This window comes from Lissotriton helveticus, chromosome 3_2 (genome assembly GCF_964261635.1).
Source record: "Lissotriton helveticus chromosome 3_2, aLisHel1.1, whole genome shotgun sequence".
Lineage (NCBI taxonomy): Eukaryota > Metazoa > Chordata > Amphibia > Caudata > Salamandridae > Lissotriton > Lissotriton helveticus.
The window spans coordinates 245395103-245412916 of NC_136062.1; the positions used below are offsets into that span (position 1 = coordinate 245395103).

Below are 17814 nucleotides of genomic sequence, written 5' to 3' on the forward strand. Positions count from 1 at the left end.
GGGGTAATCCCTAGTAGTGAAACAAAAAGGGCTTGGGAGACATTCTTGGAGCGTAGAGTGGGGTGAGATGCTTGTGAATGCCAGCATCATAGAATAATTAGAGTCTTGTGAAGAATCCCTAATGGTGAGGCTACAAGAAAAACTAGATGGTACTACCTAGGGCATAAAGTGGAATGAGAGATTTGGAATGGAATGATTAAAGAGGCCGGGAGTAATACCAAGACCATAAGGACCAACGTAATTAGAGAGCCCGGAAGAAATGCTAGTGGTGGAATATCAGGAGAGCGGCACTTAAGAAACATGCTAGTGTCTCTGCGTGGAAGCGATTGGGAGTAATGTGCAGAGCTGAAAGTGGATGTAGAAACCCAATCCACTGCTTTTTGTGGCCTAGTCTCTGCCCCCTCAGCCCCATAGGTATAATTTATATTGATGTTACTGCCCAGGAAACCATAGAACCCCATGCCATTGTGACAAACATTTCATTGAAACTGATACTTAGGTTACGTTGACCTCCGAACAGCTTATATGTAATGCCAGCGACAGGGCACTCCTCCTGAAGTTGTTTGTAGATTTTGAAACTGCTGATGGCCAAGATTTTCCCTACAATAATCCCAGATAAAGCATATTGTAACTGGAAGTGCTCCCTAAATTCCAGGCTGTTTCATGGCAGTAGCAATAGAACATATTTTTATGATAGCTTCCAAACATTGTAAACGAAAGAGGGTTGAAAAGTTTATGCCACTTTGTGCCCAGGTACTTCTCTCTTTGGTAATCATCTTGGACGTTGCAGGAGATTCCGAATGTGTCTGCTTGTCCTTCTTCGGATTACTTCTTCAATACACTACCACATGCCACATGTTCATGCCCTTCAGTTTATGTCTCACCTTGTCTAAGGTTCCGCTGATGCGAGATAAGCTCATTGTTTTGCTCATTTGAGCATAAACCTTGGCCTGGAGGGATCTGTTTTATCTCTGTACATACAGAGCAAGACTTAGGATGGGTGCAAGGGCAGGAAATTGGTGGGTGCCCAAGCCCACACACCGGGAGCTCTCTATTTATTGATTTGTTTCGTGGTCCGATGTGATGAGTTGTCTCAGAGAACTTTATCCTTTCATGATTATGTCTACAAATATCTGGCTCTGCTGCTGTGAAGTATTTTGCAATGCCTTTCCCCACTCCTGGTCTCACCCCATCTTGTCTCTGATTGACACTGGACTTTTCCCCATAGATTCCAGGGAGGCCACAGTTGTCGCCGGACTGCAGAGACCTCGTGCAGAGGTTGTTGGTGCGAGACCCTCTGCAGCGCATTACCTTTCCAGAGTTCTTCACACACCCCTTTGTGGACTTGGAGCACATGCCTTCGGCAGACAGCCTGGCGAGAGCGGTGAGTGATGGAAATATTTTATGAAATGTAACTGACCCCTGCAGAGCTCTGCTGGAGGGAGCTCACATTGAATTGGTCTTCACAGTGATTAAGAGCACACCATAATCCCATTTGTCATTAATGATACTACTAAAACGCTGCTTGTGTCTGACAGCCTGAAAGAATACTGCTACTACAACTGGAGGATTTACATTTGACTAGGATTCATAACACTGAAAGGGAAGTTTACACTGCTGGGGGAAGGTTCACTCTTAGTGAGTAAAACCCGCAAAATAAAGAGGGGAGATTTTCACTGCTGGAATACACTCCTTTGAAAAGTCGTAACTATGCTTCTGTTGTATGGCTCACACTCTTGGAATAAACCCACACACTGAGGCAGACCTGTACTGCTGTTCTATGGTTTACATTGTTTTGTTGTTGTTTTTTCTTTTTATTCATCACAAGACATAAGTATGTTGCATTACAGTTGGTGAGTAAAAGGCATAGGTCAATCTCAGAATCCACTTTCTACATAGTTCGATTTTGTTCAAAAGGTGTATATGCGTTAGCAGGGCAAAAATACATTACGTATAGAGTTTGTAGTCCCAAGGAAATCAGGGCAGTATATTATAACCCTCACTCTATTTATATTGCATGCTCCTGTGATATATAAGGTCTGAGGCTCCTGGTCTTGGGACGGTGCAAGTTTTCCCCAGTGTATGTTCCATTTGCCCCAGATCTTTTCCCATTTTTTAGCACAGCATCTATTTATATAGACGGATCTCTCTGCTATCATGCACCAGTCCAAGTCTTTCTTCCAGTCGTTGATGCTTTGAATTGTTGCCACCCCCCATTTCTGTGCAATATTACTTTTGGCTATCATCATGTTCAGTGTTGCCCAAGTTTGATAGGTCACTGGCAACTCTGTGGCATCCCAAATGTTAAGGAAGCACTTTTGGACGATAATGCTGTGGTTACACCCTTGGCCTCGTTAATACGTGTTAGGACGGCCCTCCACTAATTCTGGATATTTGGGCATTCGCATAATATTTGGGAACATTTTTCTACTTGGCCACACCCCCTGACACAGCCGCGTCCATCTGTCTGTCAATTTTTACCCTTATTGTACATGAGACGTAGACCCTGTGGAAAATCTTTAGTTGCACTAGTCGGAAACGTAGCCATACGGCGACCTCCCTCGGTGAAGCCAGGGTATCTGTCCAGTCTTCATCCTGCATATCTTCCAAATCTGTTTCCCAACACTTTCAAAGTTGGGAGAGAGTGTCTGGGGAATTATTTATGAGTTTTCGGTATGGAAGTGAGATCGCCTTGATGGAGAGGGGTCCCTCCAGCAGTCTCTCCTCCAGTGGTGATGAGTCTGGAATGGTTTCATCCAGGGGGCAACACTGCCTGAAGGGCATGTCTGATTTTTAAATAGCGGAAGGTCTCTGAAGGGGCCAATTCAAACTTTATTTTTAATTCAGCAAATGGAATCACCCCTCCGGCTGTACACCAGTCCCCCACAGTAGAGATCCTGATCAAGTCTCATTTATCAAATCCCTGCCTTATTGCCATGGTGCCCAATAGCTCAGTCTCTTACAAGGGCAAGGCCCGCGTAATATTCCCTTTCCAATTTTTGCAGAGTCTTGTACCAGAGGGAGACTGTTAAAGCTGCCAGCCCCTCTAGTGTGAGATGTTGTGGATTGGTATAAAGTGCTCAGCGGCATCCCCCTCTTCTCCCCCCTCCCCCACTCCCCTCCTGGCTGGAGAACTAGATGATGCATAGGATAGGCAGGTTCCTCACTGGGCTGGTGAGCCCAGGAGTTGAACGTTGGCAGTACAGTTGAAGGTCTGGAAGGGATATCCCTCCTTCATACCACCCCCAATTTAGTTTCATCTAGGCAATGCACAGGGATCCTCCATCCCACAGCAGGGTCCTAGGTACATCTTTTATTGCTTTGAAGTACAATCGGGTACTGGGATGGTGGTGTTATGCAACACGTAGAGAAAGCGGGGCAACACCATCATCTTAAAAGGTGCTGCTCTTCCATCAAAGAGAGCAGGAGGAATCTCAAATGTCGTCTATCACTTTTAAGACGGTCCGTAACATGTTAGAAACATCTTTGGGTCAGTGGGGATATGAATACTGAGGTATCAAAAACTCTGTGTTGCGATACGGGCTTCACAGCCCATTGGAAAGCAGGGCACAGAGCCGTGAAGAATAAATATCACCGATTTGGACCAGTTGATTTGCTATGCTGAGTATTCCCTAAAGATTGACAGGATGCTCATTAATCTTGCGATGGAAGAGCCTGTGGAAGCAATATACAAAAGAATATCATCGGCATAGAGCGATAATCTGTCCTCTCAACTCTCCGTCCATCGCAGGCCCCAGACCAACAGGTTCCCCCTTACCCAAGCTGCCAATGGTTTAAGGCTCAAGGCAAAAATTGAGGGAGAGAGAGAGGGCTGCCCTAAAGAGTTCCTTGACGAAGAGAAAGACCCCCGACACTCTACCATTCACAACCACACGTGCCAGGGGCTGTGAACACAGTAGTCGCAGCCAGGATAAAAACACCTGGCTAAAGCCCATATGGCAGAGCATGGCGAAAAGGTATGACCATTCCACTGTATCAAACGCCATACGGGCATCTAGTGACTGGATTGCCGCGTTCTCTATTTCTAGCCCTGCCTACAATTAGCTGGCGCATCAGACGCACACCTTCAGAACCTTGATTCATTGATGCACTCAAAGCTCAGAAGCAACTCTGCCATAAACTAGATAGGAAATGGAGACTAGAGAAAATTACTTTTACCAAAAGTAAATGCAAATCATCCCTTTAAGTTTATGAAAATCTTATCCTCATGGAAAAAGCTGCCCATTTCACTTAGAAATTTAGAGAGGCCCATAGATGCCCCAAAACCCTATTTATCGCAGTAAAAAAACCTAGCCAAACTTCCAATTCTACAGGACACCTATGTCAGTCAGGAATTCTACAATTCCATTGGAGAATCATTTCAACACGAGGTCAAGTCTGCTTGTGTACATGAAATGTATATTTTCAGTTTACAGTTCTGGCCACAGTTATACATTTCCGTTACATAAAATATACAATAAGTTATTTTGCATTTTTGTCTTTGGTTGTTAGCTATCCTCCAATGAGGGTTCCATTAGTGCACAGATACCCCCTCTAAATACATTCCATTTTCCCCATTTCCATTCCTTAGGACATCCCCGGTGAACATATACAGCCTTTTCAGCAACCATTGCACTATCCATATCTCCACACCATTCCTCTGTCCTCTTGAGTTTGTTGTGCACCCCACTGTTTAGCAATGTTCCGCTTGGCTATCATCATTCCTAGTGTTGCCCATTCTTGGGCTGCGTGAGTGAGATCTGTAGCAACCCATATATTTAAAAGACATGGCTTGGGTTCTGGTGGTACAAGGGCCCCACTAACCTGTGTTATCGTGTTCATGATCGCTTCCCAGTATGCTACAATGGCTGGGCAGGTCCATATTGTGTGATAGTATGTGCCTATTGTACCGCATTGTCGCAGGCAGAGTTGGTTGTTGGTTTTTCCCATCTTATGTAGGGTCGTTCTAGTGAAGTATGTTCTATGGAGCACTTTAAGTTGTATAAGGTGTAACTTTACAGATATGGCCACTTCTCGCGGGGACTCAAGCGCTTCCTGCCAGTCTGCGTCGTCTAGTTCCCCTATTTCGATCTGCCATTTTTCCTGCAGTGTCTGTGAAATTAAATGAAATAGCTTTTTTTTTTAGAGCGCGTGTATGCCGTGGTGTCTTAAAGCTAGCTAAACCTAGGTTACAGCAAAGGGTAGGAGACTAGTGAGGACCGGGGTCAAATACCCACGTTTTTAGATCCTTCCTGAACTGCAGCAAATTCGTTTGACTCCTGAGATGACGGGGCAACGAGTTCCACAGCCTAGGTGCCAGGATAGCGAAAGCTTCTTCCTCCCCATTTCTCAGTCCTTACTCTTGGGAATACGAGTAAAGAAGCTGATGCCGATTAAGGCTTCTCTGTGTTGTGTATTGCTTAATGAATTGATCAAGGTGGGCAGGTCCCGCCCCGTGTAAGTTCTTGTGCACCATACACATCACTTTGAATTGGATCCTAGCCTGAACAGGTACCCAGTGCAGTTCCCGGATAGCATGGCTTATTGGACTGAATGTAGGAATTTTTAATAGTAGCCGAGCGGCGGCATTCTGGAGTGTCTGCAGCTTATTTATCACACTCTTCCTGGCTCCCTGGTAAAGGGAGTTACAGTAGTCTATTTTAGTTAATACAAGAGCAGTGATAACGGTTTTCCTGAGGAACATGAGTATGAAAGGAAGGATCTTTCGGAGGACCTTTAAGGTATGGAAGCAAGAAGAGGTAATGCTGTTAACATGGTCTGATAGGAGGAGGTGGTTGTCTATCATGACTTTAAGGTTTCTCACCTTCTTCGCTGGGTGAGGACAGGGCTTGGCAATTTCTGGCCAACATTTCAAGTTCCAGAAGGAGGTGTACCTGCCAAACGTCACCACTTCCGTTTTTCCAGTGTTTAGTTTCAAACCATTGTCCTGCATCCAGCTGATGATATGGCTCATGCATGTGTTATAATTTACTGCGACAATCTCTGGGTTGGGGTCTAAGGAGACGACTATTCGTGTGTTGTCAGCTTTGCATATAACTGTAAATACATGGGAACGTATAAGTTTTGCCAATGGAGCGATGTATATGTTAAACAGTGTCGAGGAAAGTGACGAACCCTGAGGCTCCCCACACGGTAGTGCTTGCATAGGGGTGTGATTTGTGCCCTTCGGCCATAACAGATTGTTTTCTATTTAGTAAGTAGGACCGAAGTAATTCTAGGGCTTTGTCTATAATCCCCATTTCGGGTAGTCGCTGGATAAGGATCTGATGGTCGACCGTATCGAACGCAGCAGATAAGTCGAGTAAGAACAGTAAGGCTTTCCCCCCCCGATCTAATTAGAGACGTAGGTCTTCTGTAGCTGCAATCAATGCAGTTTTAGTACTGTGCCACGGTCTAAATCTATGTTGTGCTGGATCAAGTTTATGATGTGCTTCGATGAACGATAGCAGGTGGAGAAGTGTGGCTCACTGGTTAGAAGCAGCAGACCCTGAAGCAGAGGTCAGCCCGGGACCAGGGTTCAATTCCCGACGCGGCAGGGTCTTGGGTCAATGTCCGCGGACTCGATAATTCTCGCTTAGGTGCCTACGCTAACCATGGGTCCCACTCTGCAACTCTGGGCAATAGATTGCTTAATCTCCACAACGGCCCCAGCAACGCCGGGGATGCCTGGCTTCACCTTGGGGTGTCCTCTCACAGGGAAAGCCAGGACGGGTTCCCCAGCGGTATACAGCGCCAGGACGCCACGTAACGAGGTAACAGTGCGCTTTACAAGTATACATACATTACATTACATTCTTCGTTTAGGACTTTTTCTAGTATTTTCGAAAGGAAAGGCAGACCAGTGATGGGACGATAGTTGGCCACTTCTATGGGGTCGAGGGATGTGTTTTTTTTTAGGATGGGTCTGACCAAGGATTTTTCCCAATTTACGGGAAAATGTCCTGAGGCAAGAATATTAGTTAGAAGAGGTGTCAGATAGTTAGTGACTGTGTTGGAAACCAAATGGAAAACCGTGGCTGGACAGGGGTCTAAAGGGGATCCAGAACTGGTAGACATAATAAGCGTCTCAACTCTGTCCGATGTTAGGGGGCTAAATTCTTGTAGATAAACTTGTGAAATGGCGCTATCATTGTTAGGCTGAACTAGTCTGATTCCGTCATTGTTACTGAAAAACTCATCATAAACTTTGATCACTTTATCATAGAAAAATTACGCAATCTTATCGCAGAAATGTCTGTTGGGATTAAGCAGTTTACTTTTACCAAAAGCGGCTAGCATAACGACTGTCTTGAAGAGTTCTCTGGCCGTGTTTTTTTAGGCCAATATTTTCGCAGTAAAGAAGCAGGTTTTTGCGGCCATTATGGCTTCTTTGTAGTTTACTATCACCTCATTGTATTAATTTTTTTCTGCCTCTGAGTAATTCTTTCTCCAGAGCAGTTCTTTGGCTCTGCAGATTTTCTTTAGGTCCTTGAGCTTGCTGGTATACTAAGGAGCTGATGTTAATCTTTTTCCTGTGCGTGTGCATGTTTGAGGGGCTAGTTTTGTTACTGCCTGCTCAATCCAGCAGTTAAAGCTTGCAGCTGCTTTATTGGGATCTGAGTCTAGGATGGGGCTGTGGGATCTTAGGCTAGCTTCTAGGTCTAGACTATTTATCTGCTTTCAAATTTGTTGTGTACCCGTTCTGTTGTTGGTTGGGGTTCTGACAGGAGCGCCATTTATGTGAACTTCGAAAAAAACAGGGCTGTGTCTGTCCAGGACTGGGGTAGAGTTTTAGTAAAATGTATCTGGATGTGATTGGTGAAGATACCATCCAATGTATGGTTACCAATATGTGTGGGCTTGGTGACGATTTGCTTTAAACCTAGACTATTTAGTCTGTCTATTAAATTAATTGTGTCAGTACTTTCTGTGGATTCTAAGTGAAAATTAAAATCTCCCAAAATGGAAAAATTTGCGCCTTCCATGCAGGATTCGAGGACAGTTACTATGGAGTCAGTAAAAGGGTTTCTGGGCCCTCGTGGTCTGTAAACTAGTATTAAAAACGAAGTATTAAAACATTTTAAACTAAACAAGATTGACTTCAGTAGAAGGGTTTTGAAAAAAGTGGCTTTAATGTTAGAGCAATGGCAACCCCCCCTTTTCTACTTTATTGATTTTAAACAGATCGAAGCCAGGCGGTATGGCGACGTTTAGGTCTGGTTTAGAGGAGCTATGCGTCCACGTCTCTGTAAGGAACAGAATGTCTGGCGCATACTGTTCTATGAAGTCAGCGAGCTCGTATTTATGCTTAGGGAGAGATATAGTGTTCAGTAAGGCACAGGTTAAGGTACGCTTATTACCGAAACGTGTGTCCGACCGAGTAAAAATCCCAGCATCAATTGGGTGGTTGTTTGAAGAATTGTTACCCAGCCTGTAATTACACGAGGGACAATCCAGTGCCTGAGAATCGCTTATAGGGAGGTTGGTCTGACATCTGGTTTGCTCACATTTGTTGCGAAGATTCAGTTAAGTAGATCTGGAGTAGGTGGTGATAGAATTTTGACCAGGGGAAGTGGCACATTGCGCATTCCAGGCATGCCCGCTGCGTGTGTCCACTATGCGTCCAGTGCATCATTAAGTTTAAATAGTCTTGAGAATCCCTTCAGTAGCCGGGCAACTTTCTGGAAGTGGCCGTGGGCTGCTTAGATTGTGGGACTGAGTTTCTCCCCTCAATCGGCTAAGGAAAGCTGCGGCGGACCGGAAACGCAGTCTCGAGTGTGCAAGTAAGATGAGTGCTGGGTCACAGGATCTTAAAACAACACGTAAAATGTTAAATGTATTAAAAATGCTCAAAATGATTAACCTGAGTAAAGTTGGGCAGCAGGTCCCTCTGTGTAAGGTCAGGTTGGTTGTTTCTAATTTTACGGTAGGCTAGGGATATGGCTTTTTTATCCATCTGCTCAGTTAGTAATCTGTCCTCCAATTGAGAAGCCTCCGAAAGGATAGTGTCTGGTGGTATAACTGCCTTGAGTGCGTGCTTGGTTTGTAAATAACGAAACATTTCTGTGGGTGCCATCTCATATTGATCCTGTAGTTGAGCGAATGTTTTAACCGTTCCCTTGGTCCAAATGTCCACCACCCCTGAGATCCCAATTACATCCCATTGGCAAAATCATTTGCGGTTGCTGAGTTTACCCAGTTTTTTGGTTTCCCAAAGTGGGGTGGCCGGCATTATCTTGTCCTCCCAGACCAGTTTTCTGAGCACTGTGTACCATATGTGAATTGTATGCGCAGTGGGTCCCAGGAAAGTTGTTTCTCGGCTTTTTTTGTATAGTGCTCGGTTGATTCCTCCCTTTCCTAAGGCATGTTTATCCATTCGGTAAGCGGGGTCGGTTTGGAGGGAGTGAAGCCACTGATTGATCACGATCAATTGGGAGGCCCAATAGTATGTTTGTATGTTTGGGAGTGCAATGCTGCCGTCGTACCAACTTTTGACTAATTTATTTATGGCTATTCGAGCTGGTTTCCCAGCCCAAAGGAGGCTATTCACTTCTGATTCTATTGCACGAAAATGAGATGATGGAACTAAGAACAGAGTGTTTTGTAAGGCCTAAAGGAATCTGGAGAGTGCCATCATTTAGAAGAGTGCCGCTCTCCCCAGTAATGTCAGTGGCAATGAGTGCAAGTGTTCGGCATCCCGACGTAATCTTTGTAGGGGCACTAGGAGGGTTTTGTTCTTAAAGTCTTCTGAGTTTGAAGTGATATGGATCCCTAATTATTTAAAGCTGTCTTCCACTATCTTTACCTCATACCCCTTAGGCAATGTCAGCTGTGGGCCATGCAAATATATATGAATGATTTATCTCAATTGATGGTATACCCAGAGTATTTCCCACATGTTTCGCAGATATTTAATAGTCTATGTAGTGATCGTTTGGGAGATGCCATATATAATAGGATATCATCGACGTACAAGGATTTACGGTCCTCCCATCCTTCTGCCCACCTGAGTCTGCGGATTATAGGATCTCTTCTTATCCATGCCTCACCTCACGAAAATTTGCCAGGGATGAGGCAGTTGAAACAAGAAGGTCAATGCCGGGACATGCTACTCTGGATCCCAGAATGGAAAGTGAAGTGTTGTATTGTGGGATTAATAGTCCTCCAGTCATCTATCAACCCCAGTGCCATTAAGAAGTCTGCGAGTTTGGTTTTAGTGTGAGGGTTCCGCCTCGGGGATTTCTGTCCATTATATTGTTAAGTGTCATATTAAAGTCTCCTCCTATTAGTACCTCACCTTCTGGTAATTGAAGCATAAGCGCTCCTGTATCTGGGAGGATGACATTGTGAAAGGCCGGTGGTATGTAAACGGATATGATATTAATCTTCTCCTCCTCCCACACCCCGCCAGCGCAGCATATCTTCCCTGTGTATCTCTTCAGGTTTTGCTAATTGAGATTGGGAAGCTTTTTATAAGGAGGATAATTGTTGTGTGATCTCGAGGTAAATCCTGCATGCACCTGCAATTTTGTAGCCCTAGCAATCGAGTGCCCTGCATGCGTTTTCTAGAACCTGTTTTGTGATATAGTACCACATCTGGCGAGTGCTGTTTGATGTATTGTAGCACTATTCCGCTTTTAATTTTGTCTCCTAACCCGTTGACATTCCAGAATAGTAAACACCACCGGGGAGCTTTGTAGCTGTTCCTACTCTCATTTCCCTATTTGTGAGGGTCCTATCTCCCCCGCCACCCCACACGCACCCTCATCTGTCGTTGGACTCTGGAAAATTGTTGTTTTGTCCCTGCGGTAATCCTCCCAACCCTATCCGAGATTGTGACGCAATGGATCTTAACCTAAGTGTCTGAAGCATTAATATACAGTAACACAGCCTAATAAATGTAAAGAAACGGTAGCCCACCCCGCTTCCCTGCATGACTGACCTAAAACTGCCCGCCGCCTCAAATCTGCCGTGTGCCCATCACCCCAACTCAATATAGTAAGCGTAGAAGATTGAAGGCCACCCCTTTCACCCGCCACCCTACCCCATGTCCAAAGTGTTGTATATCGCCATCAAAAATAGTAACAAAAAGTCTGACCTTCAAGTCCTGTATTGTTCTACAGGGAAGCCCCCCTGGGCTTGTCTGCACCTCCCCCCTCTTATCGACAAGTCTCGAATGACTGCAGTGTCTCATGTCAGACCGATAAATGCGGTCACGTCTTCAGGCGCAACAACTCTCTCCAGTTTTATGCTTCTGGATCATCAATCTCTGTGTCTTTGCGCTGCCTCACCATCCCTTATCAGAGTGTTCCTCTCCATGCGTGGTCCAATTGTTTCCAGAGTCTTTGAGTGGTCTCTGTATTGTTCTCCTTTTCTGTTGCTTCCTACAGGTCGCCAACTCTCCATCCATTCCGAGGCCTCCTCTGGGGTAGAAAAGAACCAGACTTTGCCTTCTGACTCAATTTGCAATGTCGCAGGGAAGAGCATTGAGTACTTCACCTCCTTTCCCCGCAGGGACTTTTTCATTTCTAGGAAAGTGCACCTTTGCTTCTGGACCTTTAGAGTAAAGTCACAGGAAAAAGGTTCTTTGTGCATTGTCATTTAAGACTGGCGGTACTTCTCAGGTGGTCTGGAGAATTGAGTCTCAATCTCTAAAGTGAAAGAGCCGAGCAAGTAACGGGCGTGGAGGGGCTCCAAGGCAAGGATGACCACCTGGCACCCTATGAGCCCTCTCCACAGAGAACTTGGAGAGTCCCTTGGGCTGGAGGTGTTTGAGGATGAGGTACTCCATGAAGGGATCAGCAGCTGGCTCCTCCGCTCATTCTGGAACCCCCACAATTCGTACATTATTGTGACGGGACTGACCCTCATAATCCTTGAGCCGCTCCTCCAGAAATGTATTAGAGGGCTCTAACTTTTATTTGCGTTGTAAGGCATTTTGTATCCTGTAGGAGACTAGTTGTTATCTCTTCCACTTTCTTAACTCGTGAGCCTAAGTTTCGCAGGTGGTGACCGTATCTATTCGATGTTCCAGTGCAGTATGGACTCCTTGTATAGCAGCCATAATGTAATAAAGAGTGACCGAAGTTTCGTCTGGTGCCTGTGAGGGGGCAGATTGATCCTGTGAGTTCTCCAGGGTTTCTGGCCCTTTTGTTTGTGCAAATGTATCTAATTTAGTCTGGTGGGTCCCTATCACGGTCTTTCCCCCTGTCATTCTGCGAGAGAAGTGGTGCAGTTTTGGTGGAGGGTGGAGGGGAACAGTGGTGTCCACCGCCACCTGTCCACTGCATTAGGAAGTCCAACGTGGCTTCTCTGGTTTCCCCCACGTGACAACCTCCAACTCACTTGGCACCTTTAATTTACGGCTTTATAGTCGCTGACTGTGCATCTCGTAGGACTTCTGTAGATGTAGGTTTATAGTGCCAGGGAGGATCAGTCCACACCTTTGGGTGAACAGAGAGGAGGGATTCACACTGCCCCAGGATGGATTTCCTCCCTTGGGTCGATGAAAGGTTGCACTTTCTACACTTGGATTTGTTCCCCCCTCCTCCCCCCCGCCCGTCCTGAGGCTCCTGAGCCAGTGATAAGGGGCGTGTCTGGGTGTGGTTGGAGTGGGTGGGGGGGGGTGACATGCATTTGATTGTGATTTAAACGGGCCCCTGAAGACCACTGTGAGTGCTCCCCTCTCCCATGATGCTCAAAGTGTCTTTGTAAGCTCCTTGCTGTCGGTGCGGTCAGGGCTCCATATCTGTTCTCTTCCCGCACCTCTCCCCGCTTGGCGTGGGGCGCGGTTTGAAGCGTTTAATTCTGTGATGTCTAGAGGGGGCCTGTTAGCATTTTCTCCATGCAAGTTCCAGCCTGAGTACCCCTGGCGTGCTCACAGTACTCTTGGTGGAATTGTGGTGGGGATGGCGGGGGTGGGCGGGGATGGAGCGGGATTTAAGTCAATGTCTGCCCCCAGAGTGCATACAGGTAGCTAGATCCGGTCCCTCCTGGGACCGCACCCACCTCCAAGGCCCGTGGGGCCTTCCTGGTGCTGCTGATTTCCACAGGCTGCACGCCTCATCCCACCGGCAGTGTAGTCTCGACATTGCGGCGGCCTCATCGTTACTTGTATCAGCTCCGAGAGGTCCAACGACGGAGCCTCCCTCCTTCTCTTTCACTGCAGCTAAAATTCCCAGGCGAGATCGCTGCCCTGCAGTCCTCTGGCAGAGCTGTTGGGATCCAAGCTGTTGCTCTGTCCCAGCTGCAAAGCCTCCACGCCGTCCTCCCCACTAGGTCTTCAAAGACGGGTTACGCCAGTCGGTGCCTGTGCCGTCGCGTTGGACCAACCTCTGCGATAAAGCAGAGTCGATGGCCGGCGGATTATTGTACAGATTGTTAGGGGTTTATGGTGGTTGGGTCCCGGAGCTGCCGAGTTAAGCCGCCATCTTCGTCTGTGGTTTTCTTCGCATCCCTATGTTTTACATTGTTGAACTAAAATTCACACTGCTGAGGGAAGGCTTTGACTGTTGATCGAAAATTGGCACTCTTTGGGTAAGTACTATTGCGCTGGTGTATGATTAGTGTTGGAATAAATAATACACTGCAAGGGAAGCCTATTTTGCTGGGAGAAGCATACATTTGTATGGGAACATATATTTTGCAGAGGAAAGATGTACGGAATGGGCGGGTAGCCCTACATTATGTTATATGGCTTGCACTGCTGGAATGGAGCTCTAACTCCTGAGTAAGCTTACATTTCTGAGGGAAAGCATACACTGCTGGGGAAACTCATACATTGCTCGGGAGCCTGCTGTTTTGGGAGAAGGCCTATACTGCTGGTGGAGGTTCTACACTGCTGATACACAGCTTAAACTGCTGGAACAATGCACTGCTGGAATAAAACATACTTCACTGTAATGAAGCCTTCTTCATAGACAACCTAATGCTTGAACTCCTCTCTTAAACTATCAACTCCACATCCAATGCCAACATCCTTTTAAACAATGAAAAAAAAATCAAAAGTGAATGTCCACACCCCAATTGCCACATGCAAGTGCGAGCCAAAGCCTTCAGTACCCTTGTCCGCTAAAGACCTTTCTGACAATAAACCATCTATCCGCAGACAGGAAAGAAAATGGAAATAAAACAGAACTCTCAAGGAGCTCTTGATACCGAAGTCCCTCTGTTCAACATGCAGGCAGCTCATCACATTAGCCAAAGCAAATTACTGTACAATTGGCTTCAGTGACACCACTAATGAAAGCAGAACAGTATCAGCCCCTGGCACTCCACAGAAAAGTGCAATGTGTTCAAACATTTTCTTCTGTGAAAAAATACAGAAGAGCCAGCAGCACATCGACAACACCAACTCTGCTTCAGTTCTTTCACCCTCCTCTTTCCGTATAATTCTGCAATGGCCAGCCTTCATTGCCCTCTCTCTCCCAGACCTTCTCAACTCCCTCAAAGCCACTTCTTATGAAGATGTCTTGCCATTGTCCTTCATTAGAACTCTTTCTGGAGATGCTCTCATACCCCTACTTACCATTGTCCGTGCCTCCCTCACTCAAGGCGTCCTGCTAGAATCTCTCAAGACAGGCCAGACTCTCTTACTCCTAAAGAATCGTACACTAACCTCTGATGAACCTCGCCAACTACTGGCCCATTACTCCCCTACCATTCATCTGTAAGATCATTCAAAGGGAGTGTATGTTCAACTCTAAGACCACATCAATGCCGAATAGCTCCTGCAGGAATACCAGTCTGCCTTTAGATCACCCTGCAACACATAAACCACTACCTTAAACCTCATAGATTATGCCCTCTTGATTGGAGATGATGGCCGCTGCCTCCTGGTATTGCTGAACTCTTAGCTGCCTCCGACACAGTCTACCATCCCACCGTCATACGCCACCTAGAGTCTCGAATGGGATTTACTGGCAATGTCCTTCACAGGTTTTTCCCCTACTTTTCCAACCAACACCAGTTTGTTCACATGGGCATATGCAGGTCACATAAGAGCACTATCACTTGTGTAGAACTCCAGTGCTCCATAGTGTCTCCTCTCATCTTTAACCTACACATGGAGCTACTTGGTGCTCGTTTCACGGATAACAGCATCAAGATTTTCCAATATTGTGATGATACACACTTGTACTTGAAAGTCTTCACTGCTTCACCCATCCAATGACACACAAACTGCTTACACATCATCCAGACCTGGATGTCCAGCACCTGTCTTAAGCTGACCCCAACCACGACACAATTCCTGTTATTTGCCAAGAGCGATAAACAAGAAGAAAGACATGTACCTTGATGGCTTTGAATCCCAGCGTTCACCCAATGGCAAGTTTATTTCATTCATTCTGTACACCAACTTCATCCACAAGGAACATGTTGGTATGAAAGCAAAGACAGCCTAATAACAGCTTACTATTCTAAAATAGTCACACTATTTCTTGCAGAAAGCCATTTCAGAACTGCTCTCTAATCCCTTGTACACTTGCATATGGATGATGGTAATGCCGTACTCCATGGCCTCTGTGATGTCACACTAGTACCCCTTAGGGCCAGCCTACATGCTGCAGTACATCTTATCCTGAGCCTGATTAAATATGGTTACATCACCCCCATCCTGTTGGAACTCCATTAGTTTCCATATCCAGCCTGTACATCTTCAAATCCAGCTACATCATTTACAAAGCTACCACACTCTGCACCCCACTTATTTTGCAGACAAGCACACCATGTTGTGGATCTTAGCACACCTGCAACCAGGAAACCATCAGATTGCAGACCAAGAAATGCATCCCTGTATCAATCCGGACTGCCCCAACGCTGTTCCAAATTTGGAAAGAGTTGTAGACTCACCTCTTTAAGGAACACTACTATACAATGCATTAACCATCCTCAGCCAAGCTCCATTGCCTCTTACTCGTTGATTTATTTTTTAATTATATTTTTATTCCTTTTACTCTCAATATACACTGTTCACAGCAAGTCATGACAGTACAATCGTATGGGCTAATCTTGTCCAGATGTGCGGTACAGAAATATATCCACATAGTACTGAAAAGAAACATCCCACGTTAACACGAGCATCACAACAGTGCAATCAACTTCGCTCATCTACCCATCCCCACCCGCCCCCGCGCAACCTGGTTTCCAGGAAAACAAAAAGAATAGCACCCATACGGCAGGCAGTAGCACCTCAAGTGCATCAGTGCCGAGAATCATGGCTGAGCCTCTTTAGGCTGTTTAAGTGGGGTGAGAATTGCCTTCAATTTACCTAGATGATCATCCCACTGCTCCATAAAATTACACCTTCCATCACGGGCTCTGGCATCCGCCCTAACCGAAAGCTCAGCAGAAGTCCAGCAGGCTACATCTTTCTGCCACATGGTGACGAGGGGGGAAGGCATCGCCATCCAAGATATGGCTATTTGTCTTTGTGCTAATACAAGTGCCAGAACCGTACACCCCCTTAATTGTTTGGTGCATTTCTTCCGCACCCCCAAGTGGAGTTGACAGAGGGTAGGGTCACATGGCAAAATGGAGATGGTGATATCCGATATACGAGATGTCACAGTTTGTCAGGCGTCCACTATTACAGGGCAGAACTTAACCACATGCAGAAAATCTGCATCAGCACACTAACATCTGGGGCAAGTCGCTCTGGCACCCGGGTACATTGTTGCTATTCTGTCAGGGGAGTGGTATGTGTGGTGCAGAAAATTAAACTGCGTAAACCGAAACCGAGGGTTTCGTCTAACCATTTTAACAGACCCCAGGCATCTCCGCCACTTGGCATCCTGCAGGTCCACCAACACTTTCTCCTCTCACCAACCCCTTAGAGCTGAGAACCCACTGCTTGCATCATTGCATTGCAAGGCACCATAAATGTGTGATATAGCATGCCCCTTTAAAGCCACCATCCGATTCCATTGGGCAGTTACCTGCACAGGGCTCCCATCCAAGTTACACAAACTCCCCGCCACCTCTCGTAGTATGGAAAATTGGAGAAACTGGCCCGGGTCCAGGTTGCCCCCCTCCGTCAGGTCTGCAAAAGTACAAAGTCTGCCCTCCACTACTCTATCCCTCCAAGTCTTGTATTTCGCTGTGGACCAGGCCTCAAACTGATACACCTCCTTCAGCTGCCTAAACTGCGGAGGCCCAAAGGGGAAGGCTAGGACCATGTCTCTTACTCTTTCTTTTAAGCTTGTCTGACTATATACAGCGCTCCACTGCCTTTTGGCTAGGTTTGCGCTATAGAAATACAATTTGCATTCATACTGGGTTATGGTTCATAGCTAATGCTTCTGGGGGAAGGTTGCACCTAAATTGGGAGCTCATACTGCTGGGAAGTATCCACTGTGGCTGAAGCCTGCACTGAGGGAGACCTAAAGAACTGACAGGGTACTTCTTGTGAAAGCCTACAATGTTTGAAGACCGTGTTACTGTTGAACTCCCATTATTCTGATTATCTACAGCACGTGATGGACACTGCTATAGATGGTCCACAGCACTAAAGTATATAAGTACTTCTCACCACTGCCGGATGAATCTCCGAAAACAGCAGTCTTTTACCAAGGACTGGGCACTCCCGGAGAAGTTGCACACAACCAAAGTCATAACTCTGACAAGATACTGCTGGATGAATCCTAAACTGCTTGAGACATGTATCAATTGTGGGGCACTACTCAACTAATCCCTCAATATCGGAGTCCTCTCCTCAGCCTGCCCTGGGACTACTGGAGGTGGCTTGACTGATTGAGCCCTATCCTGATGACAGGACACTACTTGATTAAGCCTTTGCTGCTGGAGCATTAATGC

The 17814-nt window shown here is 46.2% G+C and overlaps 1 protein-coding gene across 4 annotated transcripts in view; it reads left to right on the forward strand.

Annotated features, from left to right (window-relative positions):
• Positions 1-17814, forward strand: part of ULK3 (unc-51 like kinase 3) — a 296553-nt gene that overhangs the window by 99625 nt on the left and 179114 nt on the right. For all 4 annotated transcript variants that reach the window (XR_013609866.1, XM_078685126.1, XM_078685127.1 and 1 more), the window contains exon 7: positions 1229-1384. Coding sequence is in view for 3 of the 4 variants with exons in the window: in XM_078685126.1 (XP_078541252.1) it covers positions 1229-1384 (156 nt within the window). In the remaining variant the exon portion in view is untranslated. The remainder of the gene's footprint in view (positions 1-1228; positions 1385-17814) is intronic.